Here is a 15327-nt window from a genome sequence, read left to right as displayed (position 1 = left end):
TTACTCTCCTGTTGGGGAGATGTTCGTGACCTTCAAGCCAGTCCCAATCCAACCAGACCTTCAAAACAGACAACTACCCATTCTTTTAATTTGGGGTTGGTCTTCTAACATGCATGTTAAAACAAAAATGCCATTAATGCCATAAATACACCAAGTACTTAATTTTTCCAGGCTTGGCACATTTCACCATCACCATTGTTGCTGCTGTCTCTAGCTAGAGCACAAAATGTAATGGGGCAAAATACAGTGGATTTGGGCACTGACCCAATAGCAGAAACTAAAATATATTTTGTATACATCAAACTAAAAAGTATACAATAACATAAAAGGTCATTGTGCAACAGTCATTACAATCAATTTTATTGTTATAATAAAACGTTTTCTGACATATAGGGAAAAAAAAAATAATATAGAGAATGATTGGGATTTGCTTTGTCCCAATCTTAAGCCTTTTCCTTCTTAGATGGAACCTTGCCATCTGTTCCTGCAAGCATAGCATACTTGTCCTTCCTAGTCAAATTTGTGCACTCAAAGCCCAATGTTCCACCAAGGACCCTTTGAATGTAATTTGCAACTTCAATGGCTGATTTCCCACCTTTGCAAGTGAGCTCCTTTGGAAGTTGATTCAAGAAAGTGATCTCATAGATTGGCATTGGATTCATGAACACAAAATAAGGGTCCAACAGTTTATGCCCACGCACAGTAGTCCCATAAAATACAGTTTGCTTAGTGTTAATTGCCACAGGCACAATCCTATCAGTTAGCTCAGCAAATAGTGCACTAAATCTCAATAGGAATGGCTCTCTACAAGTGGTTCCCTCGGGGCAAATAACCAAGTCTCCTTCTTGAAGCAAGCGTTGAATATTAGCTGCATCTTTCTCTCTTTCCCTTGACAATGCAACTGCCTTAATTGGTGAAATCAATTCGCTAAATTTACTTATACTATATGTGACACAACTAATTTTTCTTCCAAGGGCAACAGCTATTACAACTGGGTCTAAAACTGTACGATGGTTGCAAACAAATAGGACACCTCTTTGTCCTTTCTTAGGTGGAGGTGGAGGGGTACCGTTAACAGTGAGTTTAATGCCTAGTACCTTGTAGTTGTAATAGACAATTCTTTCAGGCAAAGGGATATTAAGGTAGACTCTGAGGATGGAAAGGACAATACCAATTGGCATCCATAAGAAGCTTAAAAGGGCAACTAGTCTTTTCCAGCCCAATCAAAAAAAAAAAAAAAATTCAAACTAAAGGTTTGCATAAATTGGAGGTGGTATCTTGTGTGATAGCTAAGTGTGGGGGGAAAAGAGTTCAATCCAACATAATGGGCCGAGAGCCCATATGAGAGCTATTGTGCGACCGAGAAGAAGAAGATGGTAAGGACAAGGCCCATCTGGAAGTGGGACCCTCAGAGGGAAGAATGATTACGATCTGAAGAGGTCATCTTCCGTCCGAAGAGGTTATAGTCCTCCGACGAGAATAGTATAGATCAATTGAACGTATGAGAAGTCAAAATGATCTTCCGAGGACTCCTCCTGATCAAGATAAACTTTGAGTACACTGGGAGACGATAAAGATGAAGAAATATCTAAGGAGAAAGTTGCTACCACCGTATTTAATGTTCTGCAGCAACTTTTCTGGCCGTATTTATGTAGAGAAGACCTCTGAACAGTATATCTTCTCCTACTGCCACTCACACGGAGCTGAAGAAAATGCTTGACGTGACACATACTCAAGTAGATTCATGGATGAAGTACAAGTGGACGATGGAGATGAAGAGAAGGGAGGTTATATAAAGGAAAGAAGCTTCTAACGTAAGGGAGGAGAAAAAAAAGAAAAGAATAAAAAAGAAGGAGAGAACTTGACTGTAACCCTAAGACCTTTGTTCATCAGATAAACAATAATATAGCTCTTCGGATTTTCAGGCTTTACGTGTAAATTCATGTTGGCTCGTGTTTAAAAGTTGTGATTCGTTGTTGTCAATCCAATACTTAACCTAACTCTTTCACCCATACTTTACGAATTTATTATTTTGGGCTTGGGCCACAAATCCTAACCCTACACTAGGCATATATAATATCACTCTTTTATGTATATGGGTTTTCTAAGTCTATAAATCTCATAAACTCGTATGCATGTAATAAGAATGTTGTATCTTTTGGAATAAGGTACTTTTTGCATAAATTAAAATTACGTTATGGTATTTAAAGTGAGGAGGTATTTTCGTGCATGCCTATTATTAAAACATTTAGAAGGTGCACAATTATAAGTTGCATACAACCCAACCCTTTGTGCAATCACAAGTTATGTAGATCTCAATCTATAGACCAAAATATTATTTACATTCTTTAAGTTTAGGCTTGCATATAAATTAGTCTCTTTTGGAGGATAATTTTTAAATTGGTCTCTTGAAAACATATAATTTACATTGTCAACTGTTACAATAATGTTAATGTGCACCTTTTGTTAACATTCTTCATAATCTTATCATTAATCCACCAAAAATTATTGTTTTGAACATGAAATAGATAAAGCGACATTGTTTTTAAGCGGATTAACAACGAAAATACCATGGAACATAATGGAAAGGGAAAATTAATATTATTATAATAGTTAGTAGTGTAAATTGCAAGATTCAAATTTTAAAAAATAATAATAATAATTGTAACTTTTTATTTTTCCTTTTAAACTTATTTTCATCGACGAATAAACAAAACTTTTTGAACCAAAAAAAAGTTTAATAACTTATAATATATATAATAATAATAATAATAAATATAAAAAGTTTACCAAAAAATAATAAATAAATAAAAGATCGAATTTGTAAGGATATTTCAAACATTTCAGTTAGCCTAAGCCTCAAGCCAGGTTGTAGAGGCCTAGAGTTCCAGACATAACTCATATTTGGGCTGGAGATTAATCCTTATAAATCAGATTTAAGTTTGTACTCTACACAAATCTACCAAGGTACACCGAAGGCCCACATTATCAGCTATTCAGTTGTCATCTCTCTCTCTCTCTCTCTCAATAATAGTAAATGTATTTTATTTTTTTGTGGGGTAAAAACATATTTTTGGTCAAATTCTATTTTAGTTGAAAACATATTAACCTAATCCATCCAATTCTTGTTCAATTGTATTATAACAGTGGGTTACAAGAAAAGAAAAATCTACAATGCCTCATGGTGCTCTATCATAATGACAGATTTTTTTTTTTTTAAGAAACAAACACGAACGCATATGCAAGAAAAATAAAAAGTAGTTCAAACACAAAAGCACACTACATACTCCACTCAAAAATCATAGTTCATAATAACGAAACTAAGTAGAACTAATTCGGGACATATACAATTTTTTTTACTAAGATTTTTAAAACTCTAAGGATTGAATAAAACTTTACCCAAATCATATATTTTCAATTAGTGAAAGTATGAGAATACAACAAAATCTCACAACATTTTTAAATCACTTTTGTTTTGAGTTGTGGATCTTGTGGTAGGTTCATGTATAATCTTTTATTTTTTTTTTAATTCTATATCATATTAATTTGACCTACTCTTTTTTTTAAAGCCATCTACAGCCCCATCAACAAAGAGTAGAAGAATTACATAATTTTTCTTCCCCATAAGCAAGTCCTGAGTCTCCTGACCCCAAGTAAGTTATTGGGCTTGGGTTACTGTGATTTGCAAATCATAAATGTCTGTAATTTTGTGCTCTACTTGGGTCAGCCCAAGTCAAGCCCATAGTTGATAAAAGTTAAAACCCAAACCCACATAATAATTTTTTATTTATTATAATTCCTATGAAACCTATGCTTTTTTTAGACAATTACCACATCACCCTTGATTGTACCAATCCTTATCTGCAATTTCATCGTGATTTCCGGAAAAGACAAGGGTATAACAGCCATTTGCGCCACAGAAAATCCTCATCCTCTTGTTCTTCTTCTTCTACTTCTTCCCAATCTCTTCGGAATCGTCAATTTTCACGGTATTTCCATTAATGGGCGACGAAAATTCCAATTCTACCCCTGGGCCCCACCACAACGACCGTATCAAGCTCAACGTTGGTGGCAAGCTCTTCGAAACCACACTCTCAACCATACAGTCCGGTGGCTCCGATTCACTCTTGGCCGCCTTATCGAACCGGACCACCCACGACCCGAACCTGAGCCCGGCTTTCATAGACCGTGACCCGGAGATATTCTCCGTCCTCCTCTCTCTCCTCCGATCCAATCGCCTCCCCTCCACGTCTCGCCGATTCTCCAAACAAGAGCTCGCCGATGAAGCTCTCTACTACGGCATCGAATCGCATCTCAAGTCGGCGATGTCTCCTCCTCCTTTCGCCGGAATCGACGCCTCCGTCGTCTCCACCATCCGTCCTGCCTCCGAAGGACTTCCCTCGGCGTTCACAGCCGCCGCCGGCGACGGATCGATCTGGATCGCTCATGGCGGTCAGATCTCGAGCTACGATTGGAATCTCTACCACACCGCGACGATTCGGACTCACTTGGAAGATATCACCTCGATCTGCAGAGTTTGGCCGGAGATCGCAGTTGTAGGATCAGAATCCGCCGCCGGACTTCACTTCTACAATTTCTCCTGCGGCCGCCACGTCGGCACCACGCAGTGGACCGACCCGACCGACACGCGTATCTACAAAGCGCGAGTCACAGCAATCGCCGACTCACAGGATTCGATCTTCGCCTCTTTCGATTGCCCGCACAAAGAGAATTGCGTGCTCGTGATCGACAAATCGACGCTCCAGATCGCGTCGGAGCTAGGCCGCCATTCCGGCAACTCCGCAAAACACATCGTCCCCGGAAAGCTGACCTGGATCCCGGAGAAAAACCTTCTAGTCGGAACAGCCGTCACGAGCGGCGCTTTCGGCTACTCAGGGTACATCAGATTGTGGGACGCGAGGTCCGGCAATGTGGTTTGGGAAACGAGCGAGCCAGGTTCGGGTCGGAGCAGTAGGTTCGGAGACTCGTTCGCTGACGTGGCGGTTGACACGGACGAGTCAACTCTGTACAAAATATGTTCAAAATCGGGGGATTTGGGAATGGCAGACGTTCGTAAATTAGGGGACGATCCGTGGGTATATTTGAAAGATAGGAACCCAAGTATGAGGAACACAACAAGTGGAGGAGGTGAGGGCAATAGCGTAATTCAGTGTTATAAGAAGCAAGTGTTTGTGGGAAGAGGTGGGGGTTTAGAGGTTTGGTCAAGAGTGGAAGGAAGAGAAAATGGAGTGGAAAATGAGAGTGAAGAGGGTTTTTTACATAGGAGGAATTTTGTGGATAAAGTTGAGGATTGTGAGAGAGGGATTATTATGAGAATTGAAGGTGGTGGGGATAGGTTGTTTGTTAGTAGAGAAAACGTTGAGGGTATTGAGGTTTGGGAAAGTTCTCATTCTTCTGTTACTGTTTCAGCTTTGTGACAATTGGGGTTGTGTGTTTTTTTTTTTCGGTAAATGGGGAATTGGATCTCAAAGAGGCTCTCTTTTCTCTCTGTGCATTGTATAAATTGTAATGTAATTTGATTTAAGCTTTTGAATGACTATGATTGTGTCCTAAGGCTATGGTTGATCCATTCTTGGATTTTTTTTTTTCTCTCTCTTTTTACATTTATGATCGATCTCATTATAAATATGAGGAGAAGAGAACTATTATTGCGTACCTAAAAATTACTCTTGATAATTGTGTTCACAAAGGCAGGAGCCCAAGTGGGCTATATAGCCATTCTTGGGCTTTTCCCAACTGGAATTCAAGCAATCCATTTGTTGAAAATTGACAAAAGCAATCCAGCTTGTTTACAACTTCTATAGCTCTAGATAGGAAAGTGTCTATCCAAGAAGTATTAACACTTCATTTGAGATGATGTACACGTATTTTACCAATACTAGCCTGTATTTCACTAATTAAAAAAATTATATACGAACAAATAAACAAAGCTTAAGTCGTTGTTGCAAAATCACATGGGTTTAGCCTAAAACGGTCAAACAGTCAAACAGAAACCTTTGTTTTTTTCTTTTTTTTTTCTTTTTTTTTTTTTAGGAACAACGGCAACCTTTGTAAGTGTAATGTAGGGTCAGTTTTGGTAGCCCAAGTCCAAAAGATATGGGTTGAAGGCCCAGCGAACTCAGGACAATAAATTTGTAGAGAGCGGGCGAAAGAGTTAGGCTGGTTATGGAATACACAATGGTTGGCTAGGTTACTTGCAGTGATGATAACGTGAACTAATGCCTGAACAACTCCATGCATGAATGTCCGAAGAGATGTTTTATTAAGTGAGCAGTGATTACAACATTCAGAGTTACAGTCAAGCTTTTCTCTTTCTTTTTCTCTCTCTTCTCCGTCCCCCATTATCGGGGACCCTTCTTCTTTATATAGCATCCTCTCCTATCATCTCCATCGTCCACATGTTCTTCATCCGCGTATCTACTCAAGTGCATGTCACGTCATGTGTCTACTTTAGTTCTTTGTGAGTGGCGGTAGTCGATGTTACACTGTTCAGAGGTCTTCTCCACATAAATGCGGCCAGAAAAGCTGTTGCAGTGCATTAAATGCGGTAGTAGCAGCTTTTCCTTTAGATATTTTTTCTTTAGTTCTAATCATATCTGGATCCACCTAGAACTTATCATTATCATTGAGATTGTTTGGGAGGTTATTCGAACCTTCCACACGTTTGTCTGATCAAGGCTATTTGTGGCCAAGGAGTAGGACATCCTCGGACTGGCAGTGACCTCTTCGGACGGTATTCCCCCATTACTTTTGGGCTTCCTGTCTTCAAATGAGCCGTCCCCACCACCTATTGCTCCTCGGAAATGCAATAGTCTTTAACAGGGTGTTCCGAGCCCATTAAGTAGTTTTGGGTTTTTTTCCCTCACATGTAAAAATTACAGGTACTTGTATAATTGGTAGGCTTAGGTTCAGTAATTATAAAGTTTTTATGATAGATCATGTTTGTCTATCATTCCAGTAAACTTTTACCTAATTAAAATTATTGAGTCAATATTTAATTTTTATTTAAAATATCATAATTTTAAATAATTAAAAATTTTTTACTAAGAGATGGACCATATCACTTATCTACCGGATAACGTTATAATTTTCGTCAAAGGTACTTGAAGGCAAAATGATAGAACATATTTTTTCATACACCAAGAACTTTAGAAGTCAACTGAGTCACTGACTCGAGTAGAATGAAAGACCGAAGTTACAAGGAATTGGGAAAGTTGTATGGCGAATGTCGTCAACGCGGTGATGGCTTGTCTCTGACACTGTCTCTCCCAGAAATTTCCCTCCTACGGTTTCCACAATATAACTTTCAACCCCACTAGTCTTTCCAGGTAACATCTTCCATAACCTACTTTTTTTCTCTGGCTTTCTCCAATAAATAATCTTAGAAGATCCTAAAGCTTACCATTTCTTGAAGGTAAACAATTGTTTTTAACTTTGTGGTTTTCAACCGTATGTGCTCTGCTCACCTTCGTAGACACACTATATTCTTGTTCCAACTGATTTTGTAGTTTTTTTTTTTTTTGGGGTATTACAGAAGGCTGAGGTAACTGGTGAACATGGCATCCTTTGTCAGAATAACAGGTACTTTGCACTTGTTTATAAATAATGTAGTAGTTTCAGCACATTGGGTTAAGTTGTTACACAAATGAATTAAAAGAGAAATCACACACTTGGCATTCATTTTGATTGTTGATCTTAATCTTTAATCATAGCTATAGAGTTACTACGATTTAAGAACTCATGGATCCCTCAAAATTTGGCATTACCCTACAGAGAGGATTTTAATTGTTCTTTGTTTTAATAGAAAATAAATAAGTCCCTTACGTTCCATCCTGTATTTTCCTTACCTTACAAGTAATATGGAACTATCTGCAAAAAACTTCCATATTCCATTTGTTCTTTTCTTTCAAAAAGCCATTCACAAATTATTAGTGCAAAAGGTAATTTCTTTGAAGCACCATTTATTTTCATAGATCCTTAATCCTTATAATATTTGGACTAAGGTCTTAAAAAGTTTTTTGGATAACTCCACCATGAAATCTTAATATTGTATACTTTCACTATGAAATTAGTAGATTGGATTTTGCAGAAAACAATGGTAAAGGCAGTTCTTTAACATATCAATTAGGCCTATGAAAATTTGAAAGATTTCAAAGAATTCAATTGGTGATTACTGCTTTAAAGGCAGTTATTTTACTTGATGGTCACGTCATCAAAGGTTTAGTTCAACTAGAGGGTTACAAATTATTCATCCATATATTAAGCCACCTTAGATTTTTTGTTTATTTAATTATTGGTATATTCTAATGGCGCTTTCTTCCTCTTCCATTGCAGTTCTGATATGGGCTGACATACTAACAGCTTATGCCTTGTTTGTGATGATGCCATACTTAACAACTGTCTGGAATCTTAACATTACCCGTGCTGCTGCAATTGTGAATGTGTTTTCTGGTGTTGCGACCATAATGCCTATAGGCATGGCCTTCCTTGTTGATGCTTTCATGGGTGACTATTGGATGCTCTTGCTCTCCAGTCTTGCTTATAGCTTTGTAGGTTTTCAAGATTTCACTCATTTTTTATGTGTCTCTACTATGCTACAAATATTGCTAATTTTTGTTGTTAAAATATGCTTTAGTTAGATTTTATCATTTCTCCAGGAGCCCTATAGCCCAATGACATTGCCCGGTCTTTGGGTTCAAATTCCCCCTCCCCTCTGTTGTAGCAAATAGAATTATATAATATAAAAAAAGGTAATATTCCTCACTTCAAACATCATAGAAATATAGGCACAACAACATAGAATGAATAATCAAGGAGCAACATTGGGCATTTCATCTAAATAGAATCACTTAAAAATCATTGACCCATGGATTATTTTGACTGAGGAATGTTATGCTGCATGATTATTTCTTCTTCTTCTTTTCTAATTTGAATTAATTGCAGCTAAGAGAGGACACCTAATTTGAGAGCATTTATAACGCCCACCCTAAATTATAAAGTAATGGAATTAACACCTAATTTGAGATTAACTTGCATTTTTCATCCCACCTTCCATATTACTATGTAAATTAATAAATTTGTGGGTAAATTACTCTCAAATTTAAGTGTTGGTTGCAAAAATTTTATAGGTTAGGTTGCACATTGCAAATGCTTTCATAGTTTAGGTGAAATGCCACTCATAAATATGTTTATTTAAACATTGATTTAGATGATCTAGTGAACATTACAAATTAATATTAAAGAAGGGTGTCAATTGCAAAATATAGTATTTTAGGGTGCACATTGCAATGCCCAATTCCAGAGTGATATTTGGCTGCAGTCTGCAATGAGATAAGCCACTTATGTTTATCAATTTGTAATGCTGTTATGACAATGTTATTGATCCAAAAATGTTACCCAATTCATTCTTTTGCACAGAATAGGTTTTGACAAAGTCATGGGACTTACCCAAAGATGTACTAATTATTGGCTGTCACTGCAGGGGGTGAGCTGCTTGGCAATGTCAACACCACCTGTCCTTTCTAATGCTGTGGGCAACTGTGGGGAATACAAGCCACATTGCATTGGTGATGCCCAAAAGGTTCTCTTCTATACAGCGTTAGCACTCATAGCTATTGGGATATCTGGTCATATCACATCCTTAGAGTCTTTCCTGAATCAACAACAAGAAGATAATTCAGAACAGCTTAGTCCACGGCAAGCGGCAGGCGGCGTTGGTGTGATACTTCTTCCAATTGTTGGATGTATTGCACTTCCATATATAAAGCCATGGTCTGTCCGATTTGGAATACCAGCAATATGTACTGTAGTGGCAACTTTTCTATTCACAACTGGCTCCTGTTTATACAGACATTCTAAACCACAGGGGAGTCCTCTTACAACTCTATGTAGAGTCTTTGTAGCCTCTGCTTCCAAGATGTGTCGTCATCTCCCATCAAATGATAATCAGGTGCCTCGCATCCGGGGTCTCAGGTTCTCTCTCTCTCTCTCTCTCTCTCTCTCTCTCTCTCTCTCTCTCTCTCTCACAACCTAGAAACTTGATGATACGAAGTCATTATTTAGAAACCCAAGTACCCACATTTTTGCATTTAACAGAGTTTAGAAAGTATAATGACCTTAGCAATGTTCATGATTCCTGTTTGCAACTATTGTCCTATTTATCAACTTCTAATAGTTGACAGCACAATATTTAATCAACTTTAATTATGACTTATGACTTACAGGTTACAATTTTTTTTATCAAGCTCTACACGAATTGCCTACAATGTTATCTGAAACATAATTTTTTAATACAGGTGCCTTGACAAGGCTGTAGTCCAAACCCAAAATCAAGAGCAGAAAGAACAAAATAGATGGAAACTTTGCACCATAGAAGAGGTGGACGATACAAAAAAGGTTATACACATGATACCTATGTGGATGACCTTCATTATGTGTGGGGTTGTGATTTCCATAGGAAACACTTATTTTTTAGAGCAAGCAACTGATATGAATCGCAAGGTTGGAAAATTGAAGGTCCCTCTTCCTATATTTAAATTTTTCTATGACCTTGTAAAGGACTATTTCAAAAGTCAGTGTGTCAAAGTACCTAAAAATGTAAAATCAAAAAGGTATGTACCCGCCTTTGGAATGACAGTAGCAATGCTGTTTTCTATACTATGTTGTATCACAGCTGCAGAAGTGGAAACCAGGAGGCTTGATGTGATTAGAAGGCATGGGTTTCTTGATAAACCTAATGAGAAAATCCCAATGAGCATGTTCTGGCTTCTTCCACAGTTTCTCCTTCTTGGTGCTGTTGATGGAATTTCTAACTTCAGCATTGATCAATTCTTCACTAATCAAGCTCCTGCCTCAATGAGCCGCTACTTGAAAATTTTCAGCCACGGTGTAATTGGAGCAGGAACTGTGGGTAGTGTCCTTTCAGTTTATGTTGTGGGTAAGGTCAGTGAAAGGGGAGGAAGGCCAAGTTGGTTTCAGGGCACACTGAATAAAAGTCGATTGGATAACTACTATTGGACACTGACTGTGTTGAGTTCAACAAATCTTATTTTGTACATCTTGGTGGCATCATGGTACATCTATAAAGACCCACCAAATGAAGTTGACGATAAAGCAACAAAGAATGAAGGATCTGCCCAGGCTTAGGAAGATGGTGTGCATTGTTGTTGTTGCTGTGGTTGGTATACTAGGACGAATTTCATTTTACATCCATTCCCCTGTATTCTCCAATTCAATGTGGCAGTATTCTCTGTATTCCTTGACGTTCGTCAAGTGCAATGTAGCTAGAAGCTTAATTTAATGAAACTGCTGAGATTTCCCTTTTTTCCTTCAAACCCTTTTTGATAATGTTTCTCACCAGACCACACGAATTGAAATTGACCTTGAATTCTAATTCTTTGTTCTTTTCTTTTTCTTAAAGAACGTAAGAAGAAATTATTAAAATGGCTTTTTTAAGAATGATAATAGGAGGGACCATAACTCAGGAACTGATCTCTGGTTCTGCATGATGGAGGGAACTATAATTGGGTTTGCTATTATATAGGAGGGTATTGAGGTATGGGAAAGCTCTAATTCTTTAGGTGCAGTTTCAGTTTTGTGACATTGGGTTTTTTTTGGTTTTTTGGGTAAGGGGAATTGGATCTCAAAGACTCTCTTTTCCCTTTTTAAGGCAAAAATTCATAGTATTAATGTTATAGAGAAATCGTGTCTTAAAAATACCATTTCAATTCTACATATCAGTTTTGGTATTAGATATCCAAACTTTTAAGGTTTGTGTCTTAGGCTGTGTTTGTTTCGTGTAAAACGTTTTCCGGAAAATATATATTTTCTAGAAATGCTATTTTCCGGAAAAGGAAAATATTTTTAAGTGTTTGGTTGAATTATGAAAATTGTTGTGGAAAATTGAGTTCATGTGTTTGGTTCTATTAGGAAAATGCTATTTTCCTACAATTTTTTAACATTGATTCTGGCAACAACAACACAACAACAACAACAACTGATTCCGACGACAACAACGCAACAACAACAACAACAACAACAAATTGATTCCGGCAACAACAACACAACAACAACAACAACAACAATCAGTTCATCAAAAAAAAAAACAACAACAACAACAATCAAATTAAAAAAAAAAAAATAAAAAAAAAAAAAAAAAAAAACGGAGAGATCAAGGAAGAGGAAGCGATGGGTCTGGGTCGACGATGATCGACGATCGACGGCGCGGCGCGGTGCGACTTGCCGGTGTGAAGAGCGCTGGGTTCTGGGTTCGAAGGAGATCAACGTTCTACGGCGCGGCGCGGTGCGATCGAAGGTGCGACTGGATCTGCTCGTTGCAGTGAGGTGATGGGGACTGGGTTCGTGGGTTCGTGGTCTCCGGCAATGGTCTCTGGGCTTGGATCGGCGATTCGTGGGTTCGTGGCTGCCGGTGATGGGCGCTAGGCTTGGCTCGGCGATGGCGCTGGGCTCTCCCTTTCTTTCTCCCTCTCTCTCTTCGTGCTCTCTGTTTCTCAATTTTCCGGAAAATGGCATTTGAAGTGAAAATAGAAGGTGAAATGAATTTCAGCCCGTGGAGGTGTATTTTACGGTCAAAGATGAATTCATTTTCAGTTGACTGAATTTTCCTAATCAGCCAAACACTCCAATTTTACGGAAATGGTTTTCCGGAAGTATTTTGAAGTCAAAACAAACACAGCCTTAGAAACACAATTTTAGTTTTAAATATAGGTTATAAAAAATTGTATCTTACAAACACGATTTGAGTTTTAAATACACACGTTCAATTTGACATCAAAAAACCTAAATACTGTATATATTGTAGATCCTTGGGGAAAGAGAGGGTGAAGTTAGAAGATTGTTTCATCACATCAATATAGATTTTCCTCATTCAATTTCCTTTTCAAAAAATCAAGAGTACCCAACACCCGTATGTCTATTTTCGATTTCCCCATTGCATTCCTGTACGCTGGAAGCTTGGCTAGACCTTAATAGTCCATCTCTTGAAGAGCTCAGCCGGACCCTTAGGGGAAGGAGAGGGTTGAGCCCACCTCTTCTATTGCCATTGAAGCCTCTCTTCACTGTAGCCTCCATTACTCGTGCTCTTCAAGAACATAGTCAACCTCCATTACTCATGCTCTTCAAGAACCATCGCTTGGGAATTTGGGAGAGGGTGAATTTGAGTCTGATTTAAACATGTGCTTGATCATTTGATTGGTTTAATCTTGGATAATAGGAAGAATGCTTACATGGCATTGGGACAGTTGAATGTATTATACTTTATTCTTTTATTTAGCCGTGTGACAATTGTGTGTACGGTTATGTGCACTTGGGCATGTCAAATAAGCACCCCTCAATAAACAAATTTTTTTTATTTTTTTAGATAGCTAACAAAAATAATAGTATTTTTTTTTTTTTTTTTTATGAAAAAAAAAACACTTCTATTTCACTACTGGGCCGGCACCTAGTACTTTAAAGACACTGATGATAAAGTATCTACTGTAATGGACAAAGAAACTACTAAGAAGTCAACTGATGGAATAAAATGCATCAGCAAGGTTACGAGGAATTAGGAAGGTTGTATGACCGAACTCTGAAAGTGACAAAACGTAGGTTAACGCGGTGATGGCCTATCTCTCACATTGTCTCTCCCAGAAATTTCCCTCCCACGCTTTCTAGTAAAATATAGCTTCAACCCCACTAGTCTTTTCAGGTATAACGTCTTCTATAACTTACTTTCTTCTCTGCTTTCTCCAACAAACTTCTTATTCATATACAATTTTGATCTTATGTTTGCTTATCATTTCTTGAAAATAAGCTTGTTTTTTAGCTTTTAAGGCTTTCAATCATATGTGCTGACCTTCTTAGAGGTCGTACTTAGTCCACAAACCTCTCACTTCTGTGGGATCTAGGAGTAGTGATTGGTAGGCTTTGTTGCATGTTATTTTGGTTGTTCTCTCTCAGAACTTAGCATGTTTTGATATAATAGTTTCAACTAATTTTGTAGTTTTTTTGTATTACAGAAAGCCGAGGGAGGGTACTAGTGAACATGGGATCCTTTGTCAGAATAACAGGTACTTTGCTCTAGTTGATAAATAATCTAGTAGTTTAAGCACATTGGGTTAACTTGCCACATAAATGAGTTCAAGAGAAATCATACAGACACACACTTGACATCTCATTCTTATTGTTGACTTATCTGGGTTGTTTTTTTTTTTTTTTTTTTGGGAATCATAGTTATAGAGGTACTAAGATTTAAGAACACAGGAATCCCTTGAAATTTGGAATTATTCTACAGAGAGGATTTAATTGCTCATTTGTTTTAATAGCAAATAAGCCCCCATATGCTCTTTTCTTTCTGAAAGCCATTCTCAAATTATTAGTAAAAAAAAAAAAAATTCCTTGAAGCACCATTTATGATCATAGATCTTTAATCCTACTAGGAACTTTTTTGAGTTTTTTGGATAACTCTACCATGAAATTCTTAAAATCCTATCTATTCACTTGAAATAAGAATAATGGAATTTGCCACATTCTAATCCAGAAACCAATGGAAAAGGAAAATCTTTGACCCTTAATATCCAAGTATGCCTATGGAAATTAAGTTTTCAAAGAATTCAATTGGTGATTACTGCTATAAAGCCAGTTATTTTACTTGACGGTCATGTCACCAAAGGGTTAGTTCCACTTGAGGGTTACAAATTTTCCATTTAATGAAAATGTTTAATATATTAAGCCACCGTAGATTTTTTTGTTTATTTAATTATTGGTGTATCCTAAAGGCACTTTCTTCCTCTTCCATTGCAGTTCTGATATGGGCTGACATCCTAACAAATTATGCCTTGTTTGTGATGACGCCATACTTGACAAATGTCTGGAGTCTTAACATTACCCACGCTGCTGCAATTGTGAATGTGTTTTCTGGTGCTGCGACCATAATGCCTATCGGCATGGCCTTCCTTGTCGATGCTTTCATGGTGACTATTGGATGCTCCTGCTCTCCAGTCTTGCTTATAGCTTTGTAGGTTTTCAAAATTTAACTTTTTTTTTTTTAATTTTTTTTTTGTGTTTTTACTATGCTATGAGTATTGCCAATTTTGTTGTTTAAATCTGCTTTAGTTATATTTATCAATTCTCCAAGAGCCTTGCACCCCAATCACATTGCCTGGTTGCTTCAAATCCCCTCCCCACGTTTTAAAAATTGAATTATATATATATATATATAAAAGAAGTTATATTTCTCACTTCAAGCATCATAGTAATATAGCCTATATAGGTGCAACAATGTAGAATGAATAATCAAGGAACAAC

At 37.4% G+C, this 15327-nt stretch overlaps 3 protein-coding genes and 1 non-coding gene across 5 annotated transcripts; 3 read left to right on the top strand and 1 right to left on the bottom strand.

The window, feature by feature from the left end:
• Positions 1-268: 268 nt before the first annotated feature.
• On the bottom strand, positions 269-1202 carry LOC136065094 (glycerol-3-phosphate 2-O-acyltransferase 6-like). The gene has a single exon (XM_065767777.1). It carries the CDS (start codon positions 1179-1181, stop codon positions 444-446), a length of 738 nt encoding a protein of 245 aa, XP_065623849.1. The 5' UTR covers positions 1182-1202; the 3' UTR covers positions 269-443.
• A 2652-nt stretch (positions 1203-3854) lies between these two features.
• Positions 3855-5590, top strand: LOC111983153 (protein ENDOPLASMIC RETICULUM-ARRESTED PEN3). Its single transcript, XM_024014817.2, has one exon. It carries the CDS (start codon positions 4002-4004, stop codon positions 5436-5438), a length of 1437 nt encoding a protein of 478 aa, XP_023870585.2. The 5' UTR covers positions 3855-4001; the 3' UTR covers positions 5439-5590.
• Positions 5591-7194: 1604 nt separating this feature from the next.
• On the top strand, positions 7195-11354 carry LOC111983151 (protein NRT1/ PTR FAMILY 5.5). Of its 2 annotated transcripts, none has more exons than XM_024014816.2 (5): positions 7195-7349; positions 7556-7602; positions 8356-8570; positions 9503-9993; positions 10317-11354. In XM_024014816.2, exons 2-5 carry the CDS (start codon positions 7578-7580, stop codon positions 11164-11166), a joined length of 1581 nt encoding a protein of 526 aa, XP_023870584.1. In that variant the 5' UTR covers positions 7195-7349; positions 7556-7577; the 3' UTR covers positions 11167-11354. The 2 variants fall into 2 exon arrangements, with proteins under 2 accessions (XP_023870584.1, XP_023870583.1); XM_024014815.2 differs by having other exon boundaries at positions 7195-7435.
• A 2381-nt stretch (positions 11355-13735) lies between these two features.
• LOC111983150 (uncharacterized) lies at positions 13736-15318 on the top strand. Its single transcript, XR_010626720.1, has 3 exons — positions 13736-13940; positions 14040-14090; positions 14824-15318. It is a non-coding gene; the product is annotated as an uncharacterized LOC111983150 (transcript).
• The last annotated feature ends 9 nt before the right edge of the window (positions 15319-15327 follow it).

The sequence above is a fragment of the Quercus suber genome, unplaced genomic scaffold (genome assembly GCF_002906115.3).
Source record: "Quercus suber isolate HL8 unplaced genomic scaffold, Cork oak 2.0 scaffold_846, whole genome shotgun sequence".
Classification (NCBI taxonomy): domain Eukaryota; kingdom Viridiplantae; phylum Streptophyta; class Magnoliopsida; order Fagales; family Fagaceae; genus Quercus; species Quercus suber.
Note: the sequence above shows the minus strand (reverse complement) of the source record. Positions and strands in the feature narration are given on the sequence as shown.